This window comes from Sus scrofa, chromosome 8 (genome assembly GCF_054392235.1).
Source record: "Sus scrofa isolate SSC_HxYL_T2T_F1_AM1 chromosome 8, Sscrofa_HxYL_maternal_Yorkshire_Landrace_v2.0, whole genome shotgun sequence".
Taxonomy (NCBI): Eukaryota; Metazoa; Chordata; class Mammalia; order Artiodactyla; family Suidae; genus Sus; species Sus scrofa.
In genome coordinates, this window is record NC_139390.1 from 103,312,043 (window position 1) to 103,334,482 (window position 22,440).

The 22,440-nt window shown below is 42.6% G+C and overlaps 2 protein-coding genes across 36 annotated transcripts in view; one reads left to right on the forward strand and one right to left on the reverse strand.

The window, feature by feature from the left end:
• Window positions 1-8,185, reverse strand: part of LARP1B (La ribonucleoprotein 1B) — a 103,745-nt gene extending 95,560 nt beyond the window's left edge. For 18 of the 35 annotated variants that reach the window (XR_014812994.1, XR_014812993.1, XR_014812992.1 and 15 more), the window contains exon 1: window positions 6,932-7,781. Coding sequence is in view for 10 of the 35 variants with exons in the window: in XM_013978895.3 (XP_013834349.3) it covers window positions 6,932-7,445 (514 nt within the window). In the remaining 25 variants the exon portion in view is untranslated. Of the gene's footprint in view, window positions 1-6,931; window positions 7,814-7,946 lie in introns of those variants that run through there. The other 17 variants (XR_014812998.1, XR_014813002.1, XM_084972900.1 and 14 more) reach the window with 5 other exon arrangements.
• Window positions 1-22,440, forward strand: part of MFSD8 (major facilitator superfamily domain containing 8) — a 449,919-nt gene that overhangs the window by 325,864 nt on the left and 101,615 nt on the right. The gene's annotated exons all lie outside the window — the stretch shown is intronic.

Consider the following 22,440-nt stretch of genomic DNA (forward strand, 5'->3'; position numbering starts at 1 on the left):
TTTTGAACTTGGAGTTACTGTCATGGCTTAGCAGAAATGACTCTGACTAGTATCCCTGAGGATTCAAGTTTGATCCCTGGCTTCCAATCAGTGGGTTAAGAACAAACACGGCATTGCCTTGAGCTGTGGTACAGGACACAGACTCTGCTTGGATCTGCCATTGCTGTGGCTGTAGTGTAGGCCAGCAGCCACAGCTCGGATTCAACCCCTAGCCTGGGAACCTCCATTTGCCGTGGGTTCAGCCCTAAAAAGACCAAAATCTTGTGGACTCAAAAGTTTTGGATTTTTATTTAAATTTTAATCTCTCAACTTTAACTCCTCAGGAAATATAATGGGGGGAAAGTTCATAATTAACTCTGCGGCCTCTATGACATTTTATTGATGGAGTATTTTTAAGTACACATTGCAACACAAATATGTATAGTTTATCAATACCATAATTTATTCTCATCACAAGCTATTTAACCAACTATGTGGGCCATTGTAGTTGGATACTCTGGGATAAGAAAGAGAGTGATTTCTCAACACTTGTTACCAAATGGCTCTTAGAGTTAAGTTCCTTTTTTAAAAGGAAGACTTTCCTGGAACGTTCCTGTTCTCAGGTCCTCCCACAAAAAAAGTAAGTTTCCTGATTAATGAGTTTAGAAATATAATTTAACTTGCAAAGCCAGCACCCTTTACCCCTTTTCTTTGGGAACCAGTTGTCAACAAAATACAAGCATTCTGGTCTGCTCTTTCATGCTGTCAGAAAGCAGACTCCCCAACAGAAGTGGAAGGGGGACATGCAGTTGTGCAATGCCAACTGTGAACACATTTGTCTAATTCCAAGTTCAACATAAGGAAGTTCTTTGTGCTGCTCTTAGACCACCTCTTCAACCCACTATTTTTCAGTTGAATTTAAAAACAAAACAAACAAAAAAACCCACAATAAATAATTTTAAGTAAAAGATAAATAGATGATTCAAAAAAAGAAATACCAGTGGCCAAACATGTAATGGCACTCATCTGCACTAAGAAATGTAAACAAAACATTTTCCACCTATCATACTTACAAAAAGAGAATATCAAGTTGGCCAGCCTATAAATGACATTTCTACCATGCTGTTAGAATGAGGGTGAAATAGCAGAAATCTTTGAAGGGTAATCTGTCATTTAAATTGTATACACTTTTTTGGGAGTTCCCATTGTAGCTGAAGTGGCCACAAACCCAAATAGCATACATGAGGATGTGGGTTTGATTCCTGGCCTTGCTCAGTGTGTTAAGGATCTGTTGTCACAAGCTGCAATATAGGTGGCAGATGCAGCCAGGATGCCACTTTGCTGTGACTGTGGTATAGCTGCCACTACAGCTCTGATTAGACCCCTAGCCCGGGAATATTCATATGCCACAAGTGCAGCTGTAAAAAGAAAAAAAAGTAAAAAAACAAACAAACAAACAAAAAAACCTACTTACTAGCTATACTCTGAAAATGGGAATATCAATTTGTACATAGTCACTTTGCAACTTGTCAACAAATATACTGTGACCTAACTTATCAGAGAGAAGATCAGACATGTATATGAGGCATGCGTACAAGTTTGAAACAATCAAGATGTTAATAAATAAAAGCTAAATTAATAATGTTATATTTATGGACTTTTTAAGTTCCCAGCAATCTTTTAAAGTTCAGATTTGAAAAGATCTTCTTCAACACAAAGGAAAAATTTTTATTTTTTATTTTATTTATTTACTTATTTTTTGTCTTTTTAGGGTGGAACTCACAGCATATGGAGGTTCCCAGGCTAAGGTTGAATTGGAGCTATAGCCACTGGCCTACACCAGAGCAACGTGGGATCCAGAACAGCATCTGCAACCTACACCACAGCTCATGACAACAGTGGATCCTTAACCCATAGAGCAATGCCAGGGATCGAACCCTCCTCCTCATGGATACTAGTCAGGTTCATTAACCACTGAGCCATGACAGGAACTCCACAAAGGAAAAAATTTTTACAGCTAAGTATGCAAATGGTAGTTAACTAAACTTACAATGATCACTTTGCAATACATATATATAAATATCAAATTATCATGTTGTACACCTGAAATTAATGTTAATTATACCTTAGTTTAAAAAATTAGAAACCAAAAGAAAAAGAAAAATAACAGGATCAACCAACACTTTTAACAATGTTCTTGGAGTTCCCGTTGCAGATCAGTGATTAACAAATCTGACTGGGAACCAAGAGGTTGCAGGTTCAATCCCTGGCCTTGCTCAGTGGGTTAAGGATTCGGCGTTGCCATGAGCTGTGGTGTAGGTTGCAGACGTGGCTTGGATCTGGCGTTGCTGTGGCTCTGGCGTAAGCTGGCAGCTGTAGCTCTGACTAAACGCCTAGCCTGGGAACCTCCATATGCCAGGGTGTGGCCCTAGTAGAGGAAAAGACAAAAAAAAAAAAAAAAAGAATGTTCTTAGGTTTTTTTAATCAAAGAGCCACAGTGGGAACTGACTAGAATCCATGAGGACTCCAGTTTGATCTTCCGGCCCTGGATCAGTGGGTTAAGGACCTGGATTGCCATGACCTGCATTGTAGATCACAGAAGTGGCTCAGATTCTGAGTTGCTGTGGCTGTAGGGTAGTTCCACTAGCTTGAGAACTTCCATATGCCACAAGTACTACCCTAAAAAGACAAAACAAAACACAAACAGCACCCAGCATTGTTACTGCAGCTGGGCTCTGGTCCCTCCTTTGGTATGGGTTCTATCCCTGGAACAGAAACATCCATACGCTGTGAATCCGACCAAAAAAACAAAAACAAATGTTCTAAATATATATACAAAACACTACATTTCGAAGTAATTGCATAGAAAGGACTGAAAGGATGGATAATCAGTAAACTGGCAAAATAACTTTTTTTGAAGGGAACATCAAAAATTCTGTTTTTACAAGAACATATCTATGTATCATTAAAATAACAATTAAAATGTTATTAGGGTAATAGTAACCTTATTTGAGGTTTCTGTGAAACATATCTGAAGAAGGCTGATGGGCTCAAGAAAACTAAGGATGAAAAGATGGAAAAAATCACTATTTTTATACATGTTTTTCTGAGTAAAACAATTCAAATTTAACAGAAAAACTGGAAAAAAAGAATTAAAATTAGAAAGTTAATTTTTCATATGCAAAATGTAACCATGGCTACAGGTTAAGTGATTAATAAATACATGTTGTGGTTTTAATAAAAGTTTCCAAAATAAATAAAATTACTTTTTTTTGGAGTTCCCGTCATGGTGCAGTGGAAACGAATCTGACTAGGAGTCATGAGGTTTCGGGTTTGATCCCTGGCCTCCCTCCCTCCCTCAGTGGGTTAAGGATCCAGCATTGCCGTGAGCTGTGGTGTAGATCACAGACGTGGCTGGATCTGGCGTTGCTGTGGCTCTGGTGTAGGCCAGCAGCAATAGCTATGATTCGACCCCTAGCCTGAGAGCCTCCATATGCTGAAGGTCTGGCCCTAAAAAGACAAAGAACCAAAAAAAAAAAAAAAAAAAAAAAAAACCCACAAAACACAAAAAACACTATTTTTTTTTTTTTTTTTTAGGGCCACACAAACAACATATGGAAGTTCCCAGGCTAGGGGCCAAATCAGAGCTACAGCTGATGGCCTTCACAGGCAGAGCAACTAGGGAGTCACATCTGTGACCCACACCACAGCTCAAGGCAACGCTGGATCCCTCCCACTGCGCAAGGCTAGGGATCAAACCCGCATCCTCATGGATCCTAGTCGGGTTTGTTAACCACTGAGCCACTAAGGGAACTCCAGAAAAAACTATTATAAACAAAGATTCAGGGACAATTCTTTCCAGTCTCCTGACTGGAATTTAAGATTGCAGTGGCACTATTCAAGGCTTCTCCTGTGGGCCAAGCTTTGGCTGAAATAAAGGGCCTTATGTGGATTACCAGAAACAGCAATATACAAGCCAGAACCAGTCCAGCAGTGGAACAAAGTGTGTCACAAGGACTGAAGAAGTAAAAAATGCCTCACGTGCAGTTCAGTCAAAACTACAGGTTCTAACAGAAAATTCATTAATTACCGGTACTGAAATACTCCCCTATATTTCCCATGTTTCTATCTTTGATAACAAACTTTCTTGCACAATTTTGTGGATGAAATCCCTGTACCTCATTAAATGAGTAACAGTAAGTCCAGGTTTGGCTAGGATAGACACAGTTCATCTGCTATTACAACGTAATTAATACCCTTCTCTCTCCCTCTCAAGAACATGATTTACAGGATAAATCACATAGGCCTCCTACTAATAAGATTATTGTATTAACTTAACACTCCTCTAGTTTGCACCTACTCTAGACCCTAAAGATCTTCTGCTCCTGGTATTCTTGAAGCTGCAAATGTGCTTAGGAAAATAGGAAGCCAGCAGACCCAGGTACAGGCACTGACATTAAGAAAGAAAAGACAGGAGTTCCTGTCAAGGTGCAGTGGAAACCAATCCGACTAGGAACCATGAAGTTAAGGGTTTGATTCCTGGCCTTGCTCAGTGGGTTAAGGATCTGGAGTTGCCGTGAGCTGTGGTGTAGGCCAGCAGCAACAGCTCTGATTAGACCCCTAGCTTGGCAACCTCCATATGCCGTGGGTGTGGCCCTAAAAAGACAAAAAAAAAAAAAAAAAGCATTCACTTCATTCATTTGCAAAGCCCAGTAACCTTACCAAAAGTCAACTAGCTAGTTAGTAACAATATCTGGAGTAGAACCCAAATTGTACATTTCTGCACTATAATCTCTTGAGTTACCTAAATTATTCAATTACAAATGGAAGTTGTGGTACAAGTATAGTCATTATTGACAAGAGACTATAAAGTTACTACAGTAACTCCTAGCCTACAGAACATTACTCCTGATGGCACAGAAAAGATTCCAAGAACAGAAATTGTTGCCTACAGAGCAACAACAAAATCCAAATTCCCATGAGCCTCACTATACATCAGTCGTCACCTGTTTTCTGTTTGTTTGTTTGTTAGGGGAGCACCCATGGCATATGCAAGTTCCCAGGCTAGGAAAGGGTCAAAATGAAGCTGTAGGTGCCAACCTATACCACAGCTCACAGCAACGTCAGATCCTTAACCCACTGAGAGGCTAGGGATCAAACCTCATGGATGCTAGTCAGATTTGTTACCGCTGAGCCACAAAGGGAACTCTAAGCATCACCTGGTTCTTAATTTCCAATAAAGATTAAGATCCCCAAAGAAGGCACCTGTAGGTTAATTATATTAAAATGTTAAAACATTTTCACAAGGTCATTTCCAATTAAAATGTTTTAGTGTCATCTTAAAAGTTTTCAAACCAGTCAAATTCACTTTACAATCAATAGAGTTGGGTTCTTTTTTTGGGGGAGGGTTGGGTTGATAGATCACTGAATACAATGTATAATGTAAGTCTAGAAGTAGGGAAGTGAGACAGCCCTTAAGACTCACTAACTGATTTTCCTCCTCTTTGCTAAATAGAGATTTTGCTTTTAAGATTTTTGTTCCCTTCAGACATTAGTAGTAGCAAACAGAACTTTGGAGCTGGGAGAGAATGATGGCAATATTAAATTCAGAACAAGTTTTTAGTAGCTTTTTCTGCAAGGTTCAAAATCAAAAATGTTAAGTATTACTGTGCTAATCAATTAACACTTATCTCACTCTACTGAAGTTCCTTGGAAAAAACGTTACTATACCTGCAATGTGTGTGTCTTTAAAAATCACCTTAAGGAGTTCCCATCATGGTTCAAACAAACGGAACTGTAACCATGAGGAGGGGGGTTCAGTCCCTGGCCTTGCTCAGTGGGTTGAGGATCTGGTGTTGTGGTGAGCTGAGTGTAGGCTGCAGGCACAGCTTGGATCTGGCATTGCTGTGGCGTAGGCCAGCAGGTGCATCTCTGATTTGACCCCTAGCCTGAGAACTTCCATATGCCTCAGGTGCGGCCCTAAAGAAAAACACCAAAAATAAATAAGTAAAAAATTAAAAAACACATTAAATTTAGCCATATCCTTTATCTCATTTGATTCTCAACCTGGTAAACATGCTCAAATTTTCCCTGTTTCACTGTTAACCTTTAAGTGAAGTTACGTTAAGTAAACAGTTTTCTACATGAAAAGTTCAATTTACAACTTAACTAGAAAGCAAAACTAGGAGATACTGCTTTTTGTCCTCATTTTATTTAGTATTTCAACTTAAAAAAAGAAAAAAAAAAACACCCAAAAACCTGTAGTTGCCATAATCAAAATAAAACACCAAGGGTCACAGTGCATCATTGGTAGGGCATTCAAGTACAGTGGCATAATCTTATCTCCTCTAAAAGGAAAAAGAGCTAATTGGATGTTAGAAGACTACCTAATGTGAATGCACTATCCTATTTTAATTATTTGCCACCAAAATCATCAACCCAAAGCTTTTTAGTAGCAACTACGGTACAGTTTCTAATACTTCTTAGCACTGTTTAAAAAACAACAAAAACAAAAGACTGCGATTTTCAGCTTATCAATTCTTTCACCAGAAAAAAACCGCAGTTGCGCTTCCACTTTACAAATAAACACCTTTGCTCCACCCCTTTTTTAAAAGTCCACAGAAACTTTTCTATGGGACAAACAGCAACGTCTCCCCTAAGTCAACTTTCCCATGTCACTAACACGTGGGGGCAAGGCAGAACTGGGGCCATGCCAGCCGAGTGGCTCAGCTCTTTCACCCTCGCCGTGCCCCCACCAGTCAAGGAGAACCCGAGGTCCCACCTCTTCCTGCAGCTCCCTTCCCAGATGTCCATTTATGTAAATAGGCAGAGTGAATGACACCTTGGAACGATACACCTCCGATTGACAGGGAAAGGAGGGCTGCCCCTCCCCCAGCCACTAGAGTCTCCCCTCACACACCCTCCCGGTGACCACCGCAGAGGAACCACAGACCTGCCTCCAGGGTTTCCAGTGGGGGAAGCGGCGGCAGCCCCGTCCCGGCGGGGGACAGGTGCTGGGGAGGCTTTTTGGTCCAGGGGTTCTCCTTCGGCGGCGGCGGCGGTAGCGGCGGTGGCTGCAGCTTTTCCTCGGAGCCAGCCGCCACCTCCTCCTCCCGGGCTTCCTTGGCCGGCGGGTCCCGGGACAGCGGTGGCGGCGGCTCCCCACCGAAGGGGCCCCCTGGCCCTCGCGCCTTGTGCGCCAGGTGCAGCGCCAGAGGCTTCACGGGCACAGCCGCCTGGGGCACGCTGCGTCCCAGCACTGGCGCCGGCGACGGCTCTCCTCGCGCCCCCGCGCTGGTGGCGGCCGGGGCCCGCTCCTCCCTCGCCGCCTCTTTGCCCTCCCGTTGGGGCGCAGGCAGCTGCTCCGCCTGTCGGCTCGCCGCGGCAGACAGCGACTCCCTCTCAGCAGCTGCCGCGGGCGGCTCCTCCCGACGGTGAGCGGCGGGCACCGGGGCGCGAGCAGACATCGTTCCCTTGCCCCAGCCGCCCCAGCCCGGGGGGGCCTGGGCCCAGGGAACCCGGCTGCCCGTCTCTCCGGCGGGACACCGACTGGCTCCGGCCTGGGGCAGAGAACCCGAGAGCCCGGCTACAGTCGCCGCCGCCGCCGCCGCCGCCACGGCCGCCCGCGTCGGCAGAGGCGGTGCAGCGCCCGGCGTGCCGCCCCTCCCCGCGTCGAACGGGGCGCTAACCGCCCGCTGGTTCAGCCCGCCTCAGCGGCGCAAGCCCGAAGCTGCCAACACGCGCCGGGCGCCGCAGCCGGGAGCCGCGAGCCCTCACCTGGCGCGGAGAGCAGCGGAAGCACCGCAAGCCGAGGACGGAGGACCTCTAGCGGAGTGAAGGAGGCGCGCGCGCTCCCAGAGCCGGTAACTGCTCGCGGGGGCGGAGGCGGGGGCCGTAGAGGGGGAGGTCCGAAAGGACGGAGAGGGGGCGGGGCCTACCGAAGGAGCGTGACGTGACTGACTACTCACCCGCTCCTGCCCTCGCCAGGCCGCCGCCGGCGGTAGTTGACTGAAGCGCCCGGCTGGGTGCCGCCCTGCTTGAGGGCGGGCCCCACCGCAGCGGCCCGCCGAGGGGGAAGGAGGGCGAACAGGGCGATTCCCCAGCTCCCCGGCTACCGCGGCCCCCTCTGCGGGAGCAGGGGCGGGACGTGCACAGGGCCTCTGTGACACGCGGCTGGCTCGCGCCAGACTTCGACAGGCTGCGAGCGAGGGGCGGGGCGGGCTGCGCACGTGGCGCCCGGCTGGGCGGTGGATTTACCCCTAGCCCTTAAGTGGAGTTGACTCCAGGCGAGGGGGATAATCTTGGCTTGGGCAGCTCCGGAATGGACAGGGGTCACCCACAGGGCAACTTTGCCCCTTGCGTCTGTTGCCTCGCCCCATGAAAAAGTTTCCTACTGGCTCTTCGGGGCACTGTGGTCACCTGTAACTTGAGCCACGTCCAAAATAAAAACAGTGTGATCTGTAGGCATCTTTATGAGACCTTTGCCCAGGAGCTGAATTTAGTGCACTTTCCCGCCCCTATTCCCGCCCCTATTCCCGCCCACGAGTAAAACAAATTGATAATGCTTTGTCATCGGTTTTTAAATTTTGTTTTGTTTTTGTCTATGCTCTTTAAAATTTTTTTAAATCAAAACTATAATGTTGATTTACAATGTTCCGTCAATTTTTGCTGTATAGCAAAGTGACCCATTTATATATACATTCTTTTTTTCACAATATCCTCCATCATGTTCTGGCAGGATCGCATTGCTTGTCCACTCCAAATGCAGTAGTTTGCATCTACTAACCCCAAACTCCCAGTCCATCCCACTCCCTCCCCTTGCCCTTGGCTACTGTAAGTCTGTTCTCCATGCCCATGAGTTTGTTTCTTTTCTGTAGATAGGTTCATTTGTGCCATACATTACATTCCAGATATAAGTGATAGCATATGGTATTTGTCTTTTTTCTTTCTGGTTTCACTTAATATGAGTCTCTAGTTCCATCCATGTTGCTGCAAATCACATTATTTTGTTCTTTTTTATGGCTGAGTAGTATTCCATTGTGTGTATACACCACATCTTCTTAATCCAATCATCTGTCCATGGACATTTGGGTTTTTTCCATATCTTTGATATTGTGAATAGTGCTTCAGTGAACATAAGGGTGCATGTGTCCTTTTCAAGGAAAGGTTTGTCTGTATAGATGCCCAAGAGTGGGATTGCTGGGTTATGTGGTAGTTCTATATTTAGTTTTCTGAGGTACCTCCATACTGTTTTCCATAGTTGTACCAATTTACATTCTCACCAGTAATGTAAGAGGGTTCCCCTTTCTCCATACCCTCTCCAGAGTTTGTTATTTGTGGACTTATTAATGATGGCCATTCTGACTGGTGTGAGATGGTACCTAATTGCAGCTTTGATTTACATTTCTCTGATAATTAGTGATGTTGAGCATTTTTTCATTTGCCTGTTGTCCATCCAAATGTCTTCGTTGGAGCTTTTTAACTTTTTGTTGTTGTTTTGCTTTTTAGGGCCACGCCTGTGGCATGTGGAGGTTCCCAGGCTAGGGGTCAAATGGGAACTGTAGCTGCTGGCCTAGGCCACAGCCACAGCAACACAGGATCCGAGCCGTGTCTGTGACCTATACCACAGCTCATGGCAACGCCAGATCCTTTACCCACTGAGTAAGGCCAGGAGTGGAACCTGTGTCCTCATGGATGCTAGTCAGATTCATTAACCCTTGAACCATGACAGGAACTCCTTTAACAATTTTTTAATTGAAGTATAAGTTGTCTTAAAATGTTTCAGGTATATAGCAAAGTGATTGTTTTATATATATATATATGTATATATATATATATATATTCTCTTTCAGATTCTTTTCCATTAGAGATTATTAAACGTATTGAATGTAGTTCCCTGTGCTGTATATTACAGGTCCTTGTTGTTTATCTATATATATATATGTACATATACATATATTTTAATTTGTAGAGAACAGCTGTTTACAAATTAACTGTGCTCTTGGAATGAATATATCTTAAAAAGAGAACAAACCCGACTAGGAACTATGAGGATGAGGGTTCGATCCCTGGCCTCACTCAGTGGATTAAAAGTCCAGCATTGCCGTGAGCTGTGGTGTAGATCACAGATGTGCTTTAGATCCCACGTTGCTGTGGCTGTGGCGTAGGATGCAGCCCTAAAAATAAATAAATAAACAAAAGCAGTAAGTGCTTCCTACTTGGCACTGAAATTAAATGTGATATTGGTTTCACATGAGCGTATTTGAGTTAATGTTTCTGTTTCCATGCAAGGGCGCTGAAAATGGGTTCAGCTAGGTGAAAAAATTTTTCCCTAAAGGACCTTCCTCTATACCACCCAAAATACCTGTACTTGATATTTGTATGGACTTGGCCATGGGTCCCTCCTGGCTTCCTTTAGGGCCACCAAACTAGGCTGAATATGTATAGGGGACTCCCCTCCCATAAGTCTCCCTTCAATCACATTAAAACTCAAGATAAATGTTTTTTTAATTTGCTCAAAAGTTTGAGTAGGCATAAGTTCGTTATTTTGCTAGATTAATAAACTATTCGCAGATTACAACAGCTATTAAACAGTGAGGCCTTTTTTTGTTTTATATATCACTAATTTACAATTGACATGATGCTAAGCAACTTCCTGTTTCCAAACAATAAGGGGTTGTACGTCCACTAGATCTAAAGGTATTCCAGAGAGGTGCCATCCTTACTAGCTCTGTTATTGGTGAAGCTTTGTATTTTTAACTACCAACTAACTGCTTTTCCTGTTATAATCAACCTTTTGGAGTCTTGCCAGGTAATGCTTGATTCTCCTTTACAAAAGCCTGTCAGGACTTCCCATCGTGGTGCAGTAGAAATGAATTCAAACAGGAACCATGAGGTTGCGGGTTCCATCTCTGGCCTCACTCAGTGGGTTAAGGATCTGGCATTGCTGTGAGCTGTGATGTAGGCTGAAGACATGGCTCAGATCTGATGTGGCTGTGGTGTAGGCTGGCATCTCTAGCTCCGATTTGACCCCTAGCCTGGGAACCTCCACATGCCACAAATGCAGCCATAAAAAGCAAAAAGCAAAAAAAAAAAGAAGAAGCCTGTCAAAAATTTACACCTGATATAACTGAGAACACATTCTATTTAACCATCTTATTTAAACACATAAGGATTTTTTTTTTCTTTTTATGGAAGTTCTCAGTCTAGGGGTTGAATCAGAGCTGCACCTGCGAGCCACAGCCACAGCCACAGCAAAACAGGATCTGAGCCATATCTTCAACCTACGCTGCAGCTTGCGACGACACTGGATCCTTAACCCACTGAGTGGGGCCAGGGATTGAACCCACATCCTCAGGGACAGTGTGTTGGTTCTTAACCTGCCGAGCCACAACGGGAGCTCCCATGTGGATTAAAGACTTAGATTCACTTGAGATAAAGAGTGTGTGGAGTGATTCCCTGAAGTTAGATCCATATGAGCCGCTACCATGGTTGGTAGTTTTGTTTGTTGCTGTTTGTTTTGGTTAAGTGAAAAATCATAAAGATGCTTTAGTGAAGAAACACAGGAAGACTTTCTTGGCAAAAGGTTGTGCTTGCAAGGAATAAAGAACTGAAGGGTAAACATGCACTTGAAAGGTCAGTAAAAAATTATTCATCCATAGATATTTGTGTCTCTTTACTGTAGTACAGTGCCACTAAAGTCAGTGAAGGAAGTTGGCTATTTGTTGTCACTTTTTGCGGGGGGGTGGGGGGTGGTCCATGCACCTGAAGCATATGGAAGTTCCTGGGCCAGGGATGGAATCTGAGCTGCTGCCGTGACCCATGCCACAGCTGTGGCAATGCTGGATCCTTAACTCACTGCACCAGGCTGGAGATCAGACCTGTGCCATCAGAGACAACACCGAATCCTTAGCCCACTCTGCCACTGTAAGAACTTCTTGTTGTCCTTCTTTTAAACTCAGATTAATAATTCCTGTGAGTTCCCACTGTGGTGCAGTGGGTTAAGAATCCAATTGCAGCAGCTAGGGTCTGGTGAGGAGGCATGGGTTCCATCCCTGGCCCAATGAAGTGGATTAAAGGATCTGGTGTTGCTGCAACTGTGGGTCAGATTCAATCCCTGGCCCCAGAACTTCCATGTGCTGTGGGTGTGGCTTTTTAAAAAAACGAATTCCTGCTTCCACAAAACTACCTCTTGGAAACAACCTAACCTATCTTCTATTGGCTCCTACATATTCGTTCTCCACTCTTTTCCTGCTCTTGTGTCAGGGAGGGCTGACCTAGCCAGATAACACCTATGATAATCCTTTGTCCTGCTTGGTATCTCAATGCATTCAGGTAGTGGGAAGTATCTTCAGGAGACTGGAGGCCAGAAGATAGTGAGCTCATAGAGTTTATTCCCCAAGACGGATCACCAAGGGTTAACTGCAGAGCCCTCTCTGTATAGTTAATATCTGGTCCTTCCTTTTGCCCCTTTAGCCTAAGTGTTATAGTAGCTAGTATTTGGGGTAGTATATTATCCTTCGTTGGTTTCCCTGACTCTTATTTATACCTCTGTAAATAATTTAATAATTCTCTTCAAATTATGCAGTTTGAGCTTTCCATTTGATATCTGATGGGAACCTGACTGGCTTAATTTGCCATTGCTGAACCTCCATTAGGTTAAATCTTTTGACCTCTGCTCTAATTGCCAGATTCTTCCTCTGTTTCTTAGTTCAAAGTCAAGGAAGAAAAACTCTATTTTTTAGGCCCATTACACAATCCATCCTGTGGATTATTTGCCCTTGGGTAGACTGTTCATCTGGCCTGGAGAAACAAGTTATTTGGTTCAAAATACTGCCATCAGGAGTTTCTTTTTTGGCTCAGTGGGTTAGGAGCTCAACATAGTGTCCGTGATGATGTAGGTTCAATCCCTGGCCTTCATCTGTGGGTTAAGGATCTGGCATTGCTGCAAGCTGTGCTGTAGGTGGTAGATGTGGCTCAGATGCGGTGTTGCCATCCATAACTGTGGCATAGGCTAGCACCTGCAGCTCTGACTGAACCCCTAGCCCGGGAACTTCCATATGCTGAAGGTACAGTTGTAAAAAGAAAAAAGAAAAAAATTACTGCCATCAAGGCAAGGGGGACAGGAAAGCCAGTTAGCAGTAGGAATGTTAGAAAGGTATGTTAGAAACCTCTGCCAGATTTTCTTCCCTTTTCCCTATCTTAGTGAATGAACCACCTTATAACCTGGGAGTGAGACAGGAGGGAAGGGGATAGGGCACAACCATTAAAAGAATGACAGCCGTTGAGAAAAACTATCTAGAATAGAGGTATAGCATTATCTTTTCAAAGAAGAGAAAATGGGTCTCTAGTCCTCAGAAATTATGAAACATTTAAAGTAATTATCCTTACTTTAAGACTTGATGATCATATATTCCTTCAAATGAGCCTTTAAAAGGTAAATTTTGTTTTCTCTGTTTAGAGTATGCTAATTTATTGTCAGATGATTGAACCCACTCCTTTTCCCCTCCCGCGGTATCTCAGGAAATTAAAGTCCCAAGAGAATATCTAGAGCTTTGTTTTTATTACCCATGCAATTTAGATCCAAGCTGGCAGAAACCCAATGTGCAAATAGCTGTACTGCATATTAGAGTGGTTTCAAGGTGTGCATTAGATGTAATCTATTTCAAAGTCCTACAGTTCAAGAAGATAAAACTGAACCCAGAGACTTTTTTTTTTAACTTCCTATAAAACAACAACTTTTTGAAAAGAGCGATTTTTAAACTAGATATACTGAACCATCATTACCTCCAGTTGCAGAGCCTTGGCCCTATTTATTATAATGGTTGCTTTAATTATGAGCTAATGTTCAGATAAGTACTAAATACTTCCAATTATCTCTAACTTTCAAGGTAGGGTCAGTGCCAGTGTGTGTTTGAAAGGCTTTGCTCCTTCCCTTCAATTAATACAACTGACTATTCCATGTTAGATAAAATGAAAATAAAAACATCTTTAGAAAAAGTTGCTTTCTTTTTTTTTTTTTTTTTTTTTACTTATCTGTGTCATACAAATAGGTGAGAACACTGTGCTTGCCATGTAAACATAGCTTCAAAACAAATCTAGGGAGTTCCCTTCGTGGCTCAGCAGTTAATGAACCTGACTAGGATCCATGAAGATGTGGGTTCGATCCCTGGCCTCAGTCAGCGTGTTGCCATGAGCTATGGTGTTGATCACAGACTCGGCTTAGATCCGCATAGGCAGAAGGTTACAGTTCCTATTTGACCCCTAGCCTGGAAACTCCCATTTTTTAGGCCTCGAGTGCGGCCCTAAAAAGCCAAAAACAAACAAACAAAAATATAGGCTACCATTCCACCAGATTGTCTTTCCTAGGTAGGTAGATATCTGCACTTTTTTTTTTTTTTGTCTTTTTGCCTTTTCTAGGGCCACTCTCACGGCATATGGAGGGTCCCAGGCTAGGGGTCTAATCTGAGCTATAGCCGCCTGCCTACACCAGAGCGACAGCAACTCGGGATCCGAGCCCCGTCTGTGACCTACACCACAGCTCACAGCAATGATGGATCCTTAACCCACTGAGCAAGGCCAGGGATCGAACCCGAAACCTCATGGTTCCTAATTGGATTCATTAACCGCTGAGCCACGACGGGAACTCCTGGATATCTCTACTTTTAGGCAGGTTCTTGTTTGTTTTTATTTTTGTTTTGTTTTATTTTGTTTAAATACAGCAGTTTAACAGAAGGGGAACTCTCTCAAAAGTCTGAATCCTGGAATTCCTGTTGTGGCTCAGTGGGTTAAGTACCTGACATATCCATGAGGATGCCTGTTAGATCCCTGGCCTCGCTCAGTAGGTTAAGGATCTGGTGTTGCTGCAAGCTTCGACGCAGGTCACAGATGCAGCATGGATCCCATAGTGCTGTGGCTGTGGCGGAGGCTGGCAGATGCAGCTCCAATTCAATCCCTAGCCTGGGAACTTCCCTATGCTGCAGATGTGGTCCTTAAAATAAATAAATAAATAGAAAAAAAAAGTCTGAGTTGTACCTAAAAACTCTCAGCCAGTAATAGCTAGGACTGATACTCAAAAGTGTCTGCCTTGGGAGTTCCCTCATGGCTCAGTGGGTTAAGGATCGCTACTGTGGCTCTGATTATAGCTGTGGCATAGGTTTAATCCCTGGCCCCGAGGAATTTCCGTAAGCATCAGGGGCAGCAAAACCAACTTGTCTGCCTTTTCTGCCACACTGTTTAGTCTTTTATCTTACTTTTTTTTTTCTTTTTGTCTTTTTAGGGCCGCACCCACAACATATGGAGGTTCCCAGGCTAGGGGTCTAATAGGAACTGTATTTACGGCTTGGAACTTGGGATCTGAGCCACTTCTGCTCATGGCAGCTCACGGCAACGCTGGATCCTTAACCCACTGAATAAGGACCATGGTTCAAACCTGCAACCTCATGGTTACTAGTTGGCTTTGTTAAACACTGAGCCACAGCAGGAACTCCCCATTTTACTTTTTCAGAAAAGCACTAAATTAACTTCTTGACCCAGGTACATACAGATTATACCTTAGAGTTAAAAAAAAAAAAAAATGCCAGTGGAACAGTGGTTAAACTGAGACTAGATTACCTGAGTTCAAATGTCAGCCCTGCCACTTCCTAACAGTAAAACAGAGAGCAAATTATTTAACTTCTCTATGACTTAGTTTTCTTATCTGTAAAGTGTGAATAATAATTGAGCTGACATTATATGTTTGCTGTGAGGATTAAAAGGGTAGTTTATTTTAAACTCATAGAGTGGTACCTGGCAAATAGTAAGGGCCAATAACCAAAAGCAATCATCATCATCATCATTATTATTATTATTATTACTATTATTATTTTTATTATTATTAGAGGAACTGACAAAAAGCAAACAAATTCAATAATTACAAATTGTTAAGTGTTATGAAGAAAGCAACTCAATGAGGTAAAATTTAAACTGAGAATTGAAGGATGAGAAGGAACAGGCTATGGGACAAATATTCCTTTAAGATTTAAGGAGCTTCAGAGTTCCCGTCGTGGCTCAGTGGCTAACGAATCCGACTAGGAACCATGAGGTTGTGGGTTTGATCCCTGGCCTTGCTCAGCAGGTCGAGGATCTGGCATTGCCATGAGCTATGGTGTAGGGTGCAGACAAGCCTCAGATCCTGCATTGCTGTGGCTCTGGCATAGGCTGCAGCTACAGCTCCGATTAGACCCCTAGCCTGGGAACCTCCATATGCCGTGGGTATGGCCCTAGAAAAGGCAAAAAGACAAAAAATAAAAGATTTAAGAAGCTTGATGTGAAGGATTGAAATAATGTGTGAAGCTGGAGTGTATTTACCAAGATCTGATAAGAGGACTGTAGCTAGTACATAATAAACAAAACATGGCTAGAGATGAGATTAGATAGCTAGCCTAAGGCAAGACCTGCAGGGTCTTCAAGGTGTGGCAGGGTTTGAATTAATACCCCTGTTGTTGTAATATGGAAAATGAAGGGAGGTGGGCAGTGGCAAAATCTAAAATGTGATAAAGTGGTTGTGGCGGCCCAGGAAAGAGATGATGATGATCTGGACTTGAGTATTGGCAGCATATATGGCAGTAGAGTGACTTAAAATACATTTTGGGGAGTTCCCATCGTGGCTCAGTGGAAACGAATTCGACCAGGAACCATGAGGTTTCGGGTTCAATCGCTGGCCTCACTCAGTGGGTTAAGGATCTGGTGTTTCTGTGAGGTGTGGTATAGGTCACAAATGCAGCTCAGATCCTGCATTGCTGTGGCGTAGACCAGCAGCTACACCTCCAATTCGACCCCTAGCCTGGTAACCTCCATATGCTGCGGGTGTGGCCCAAAAAGAAAAAAGAAAAAAAAAAAAAGGCATTTTGGAACAGGACTTGCTGATCTAATCGTTACAGGAAGTGCTAAATAGGGCTTAAGATAAGAGTGTGGGTATGTATAGGATCTTTCCCCCCATCTTCTTGGTATTCTGAGCATGTAACTGAGTAGTAGAAATTTTTATTTAACTGTAGTCAGTACACCCTGAGTGTAAACTCTGAGCTAATCAAAATGTAAGGAATAAACATACGAAAACCATGTTCAGTCTCATTATAAATCAGGGAAATGCACATTAAAACCACAATGAGAAAATGCTATAACCTACCAGAATGGCTAAACAAAGGGTCTGACACTACCAAAATTGTTGGTGAGGGTGGGGGTTAATGAGAACTCTTATACATTAGTAATATTAATTAGCACACCATTTTGGAAATCTGTTTGGCAGTATTTACTATAGTTGAGCATGAATATATCTCTGACCCAGGCATTTTACTCCTACATATATATACAACAGTAATTTTGTGTACCAAAAGACATGAACCAAATGTTCATAGGCGCATTCTTTGTAATAGCCCTTAACTGGAAATAATCCAAAAGTTCATCAACAGTAGAATATATTAGTGGCATAGTTTTACAATGAAATACCATACAACTTTGAAAAATTAACAAAATAGTGCTATAAGCAACATTGTGATTATCAGACATAATGTTAAGCTGTTTAAAAAAAAGGCGGACACAAACCAATACACTGTAACTTATATAAAATTAAGTTTACATAAAGTTCAAAAAGAGCAAAATTAATCTATGGTGTTAAATGTCAGGGAATTAAGAAAAAACAATATGTGGAATATGATCAATTATCATGTTAAATGACTCAAGTGATTGCCTATGAATACTCAGAGGATCATAATGTATATACTGTTTTCTCACATATAAAATGAGGATAATGTACCTATCTTATAAAGTTGTGAATATTAGAAGGGTTAAAGTATGTAAGTGCTGATACACTGCCTAGCCCATGGTGTTAAAAACCATTGACGTGTTAGCTGTTGTTGTTACTTACAGGTATGTGGTAATAGAAAGGAGACAATGCAGAGTTCCTGCTATGGTGCAGTGGTTAAGAATCTGACTGCAGCAGGAACTTCCATATGCCTCAGGAGTGACCATAAAAGGAGGAAAAAAAGGAGACAGTATTTTAAGAAATTTATTAAATAATTGGCTGTAACATATGTGAATATGTTGCTATTATTTTCTTAAAATGAAAGTGTCCTATTTCCCAAACTTGAACATCTTCTCAAAGTGGTGATGGACAATCTGCCCATCATAAAGTACACAGGCATAACTCTACTTGCTCTCCATTGTTCTTGATTCTATGATGGCCAAAGCTAGCTTCCCATCAAGATTTGCCTATAGAGAAGAGGTATGTAGATTAGTGAAAACCAGAGTCCAATTCACTTAATAGTAACATTACTCATTGAAAAATTTTAACTTCTGTTTAGTATTTAATGCTTTGATTTCTCCGAGTTCATCCAAACATATCTTTTTTTTTTTTTTTTTTTTTTGGTCTTTTTGCCTTTTCTAGGGCCACTCTCGCAGCATATGGAGGTTCCCAGGCTAGGGGTCTAATCGGAGCTGTGGCTGCCAGCCTCCGCCAGAGCCACAGCAACATGGGATCCGAGCCCCGTCTGCAACCTGCACCATAGCTCACGGCAGTGCCGGATCCTTAACCCACTGAGCAAGGCCAGGGATCGAACAGCAACCTCACGGTTCCTAATCAGATTCATTTCTGCTGCGCCACAATGGGAATGCTCTAGAAAGAATAATTTAATGAGCTCTTGTTTACCCATCATCCAACTTTAACAATTAATTACATTTTGCCATTTTTGTTTCATTTATATGCACCCCTGTGTTAGTTTTCTATTGCTGCCATAACAAATTACTAAAAATTTAGTGGCTTTAAATAATATGTATTTATTATCTTACAGTTCATAGGTTAGAAGTCCAAATAAGAGATTTATTGGTCTAAAGTCAAGGTTTTGTCAGAGCTTCGTTCTCTTTTTTTGGTTTTTTTTTTTTTTTTTTGCTTTTTAGGGCTGCATGTGAGGCATATGGAAGTTTTCAGGCGAAGGGTGGAATTGGAGCTACAGCTGCCGGCCACAGCCACAGCCACAGCATCATAGGATCCGAGCTGCATCTGCGACCTACACCACAGCAATGCCAGATTGCTGACCCACTGAGCAAGGCCAGGGATGGAACCGGCATCCTCATGGATGCTAATCGAATTTGTTTCCACTGCACCGGAAATCCCAAGCTTCTTTTTTTTTTTTTTTTTTTTTTTTTTTTTTGGTCTATTTGCCTTTTCTAGGGTCCCTCCCGAGGCATATGGAGGTTCCCAGGTTAGGGGTCCAATCAGAGCTGTAGCCACTGGCCTACGCCACAGCCATAGCAACGCGGGATCTGAGCCGCGTCTGCAACCTACACCACAGCTCATGGCAACGCCGGATCCTTAACCCACTGAGCCAGGCCAGGGATCGAACCCACAACCTCATCATTCCTAGTCGGATTCATTAACCACTGTGCCACGACAGGAACTCGGAGAACTTCATTCTTTTATGTAGGCACTAGTTTTTTCTAGCTTCTAGAGGCTGGCTACACATTACATGGTTCAAGGGTCCCTTGACCTCCTCTATGTTGTAGTCAGATCTTCTCTCTTCTGCCTCCTTTTCCCCTTTTAAGAACTCCTATGATTAGATTGGGCCCATCTGTATGATCCAAGATAATCTCCCCTGTCTCAAGACCCTTAATAGAATCACATCTGCAGATATCCTTTTTACCAGATAAGGTAACCTAGTCACAGCTTCCACAGATTAGGACATCTGTATATATTATTCTGCCTACTACAGCTTCCAAACACGCATATACACACACAGAGTTGTTTTTTCCTGCAATAGTTTAAAATAAATCTGAGACAATTTTGCCTGTAAATACTTAGTAAATAGTATGTATCTCTATTGCTTTTCACTGCCTCACCTGTGGCATATGGACGTTCCTGGGCTAGGGGTCAAATCAGAGCTGTAGGTGCCGCCCTATACCACAGCCACAGCAACACAGGATCTGAGCCGCATCTGCAACCTATAGCACAGCTTGCTGCAGTGTCGGACCTTTAACCCACTGAGCAAGGCCAGGGATCAAACCCACATCCTCCTGGATACTAGTCAGTTTCTTAACCTGCTGATCCATAACGGGAACTCCCTCGATTTCTTTTCTTCTTCATCTTCAGTCCAGTTTCTGGCTCCATATTCAACCATATCATTAAAATCACCAATGACATACATATTAATAAATCTGCTGGATATTTTTTTAGTCTTCATCTTTCATTTATCAGAATTAAATACTCAATAATAGCTAATAATTAACACATATATACTAGACATTATTCTAAGTGCTTTATGTGTGTTAATCCTCACAACAACCAATATAAAATAGGAATGATTATTTCAGATGAGGAAACTAAGACAGGAGGATAAATAGCTTACCCAGGATCACACAATTAGAAAATGCCAAGGCTAAGATTTGAGCCCAAGCAATCTGGCCCAAAGTTCTCCATAGTTTATACTCTTAACCACCATACTACGCTATACTGCCCTTCTTTTAACTTAAATTTGTTCAGAAATACTGGAAAAAAAGTAGCTTGTGGTGGTTTTTTTTAATTACTCTATTACCAGTTATATGATAAAATCAAATGACACAATATTGTTTACAGTGTTTATAATGGAACAAAGTTCTACCTCACTGAGTCCTAGTCCCCAAAGTCGCCATCCTTCAACTTTTGACTTGCCACTTTAAAGCATGAGGATTTAGCACACTTATATTAGCCCACCCTCCATTCTCCTCCCTGTTTTTGATATTTGTCATTTTTCTGTTTACTTTAAGAAACGTATTTGGATGTTTACTTACTTTTCTATTAATCTTAGAATCTCTTATGTTCTCACTCTGTAAAATGAGAATATATCACCCTATCCCTTGTTCTGTCTTCCAATTTTTGTTATGTTTTAGTTTTATTTATGTTTTAGGTCTTTCTAGGGCCTCACTCACCAGATCCAAGCTGCACCTGTGACCTATAGTGCAGCTTGCGGCTATGCTGGATCCTTAACCCATTGAGTGAAGTCAGGCATCGAACTGTGTTTTCATGGACATTATGTTAGGTTCTTCACCTGCTCAGCCACAGCAGAATCTCCCAGGGTTCATACAAGTTGTTGAAAGTAGCTGTAGGTCATTCATTTTGTTGTAGTACTTATATTACATTATATGACTAAACTACAGTTTTTTTTTTTTAATCAATTCTGTTTTTTTGTTTTGTTTTGGGTTTGTTTTTCTTTTCCATTGCATTGTTGATGGACATTTAGGTTGTTTTCAATTGGGGGACTATTATTATAAACATTGCTATTATGAAATTTTTCTTTTCTGGTATACATGTGCCAATTCCCTAGGGTATAATTTTAGGAATAGGATTTCTGAGTCATAGGCTATGTATATCTCATTTGTTGTAGGTATTGCCAAACCATCTCCAAAACTCTGGTACCAATTTATACTTTGACTGGCAGTGTTTGAGAGTTTGCCACATCCTAGACATTTCTTTCTTATATTTACATCGTCAAGATTAATCTTTTATATTCTGTTGTGTAGCCATATACATTTCTCTATGCTTTGTTCATAGATTGCTTCTAAAATTTAAGAATCCCTGAACAGATTTATATTATTTTATGAGTATATAGATATTTCTCACTGCAGCTGCAGCCCTGATTTGATCCCTAGCCTGGGAACTTCCATATGCCACGGTGCGTCCCTAGAAAAAAAAAGAGAGAGAGATTAAAGTTAGTAGTGATTTTGGAATTCCTGTCATGGCTCAGCTGTTAGCGAACCCTATTAGCATCCATGAGGGTTTGATTCCTAGCCTCACTCAGTAGGATAAGGATCCGGCATTGCTATGAGTTGTGGTATAGGTCACAGATGCGGCTCAAATCCAGAGTTGCTGTGGCTGTGGCATAGGTTGGCAGCTACAGCTTTGATAGGACCCCTAGCCTGGGAACCTCTATATGCCACAGGTGTGACCCTGAAAAGACCAAAAACCAAAAAAATCAGTAGCGATTTTGATGAATTTAATTTTTAATGTTGTGTAATCAAGTGAGTCAGATTTGGAAGGTCTGCACAACTTGCATATGCTGTGGATGGGCCCCCCCCAAAAAAAAGACCATTATGCTAGATCTGAGTCAGGTCTGTGACCTACACCACAGCTCATGCCAACACTGGATCCTTAACCCACTGAGTGAGGCCAGGGATTGAACCCACCATGTCTTCATGGATACTACCACTGAGCAATGACCGGAACTCTGGTTTTTACTTTTTTTTTTTTTTTTTCTTTTTTGCCTTTTCTAGAGCCTCTCCCATGGCACATGGAGGTTCCCAGGCTAGGGGTCTAATCGGAGCTGCAGCCACCGGCCTACGCCAGAGCCATAGCAACACAGGATCCAAGCTGAGTCTGCAACCTACACCACAGCTCACAGCAATGCGGGATTCTTAACCCACTGAGCAAGGCAAGGGATCAAACCCACAACCTCATGG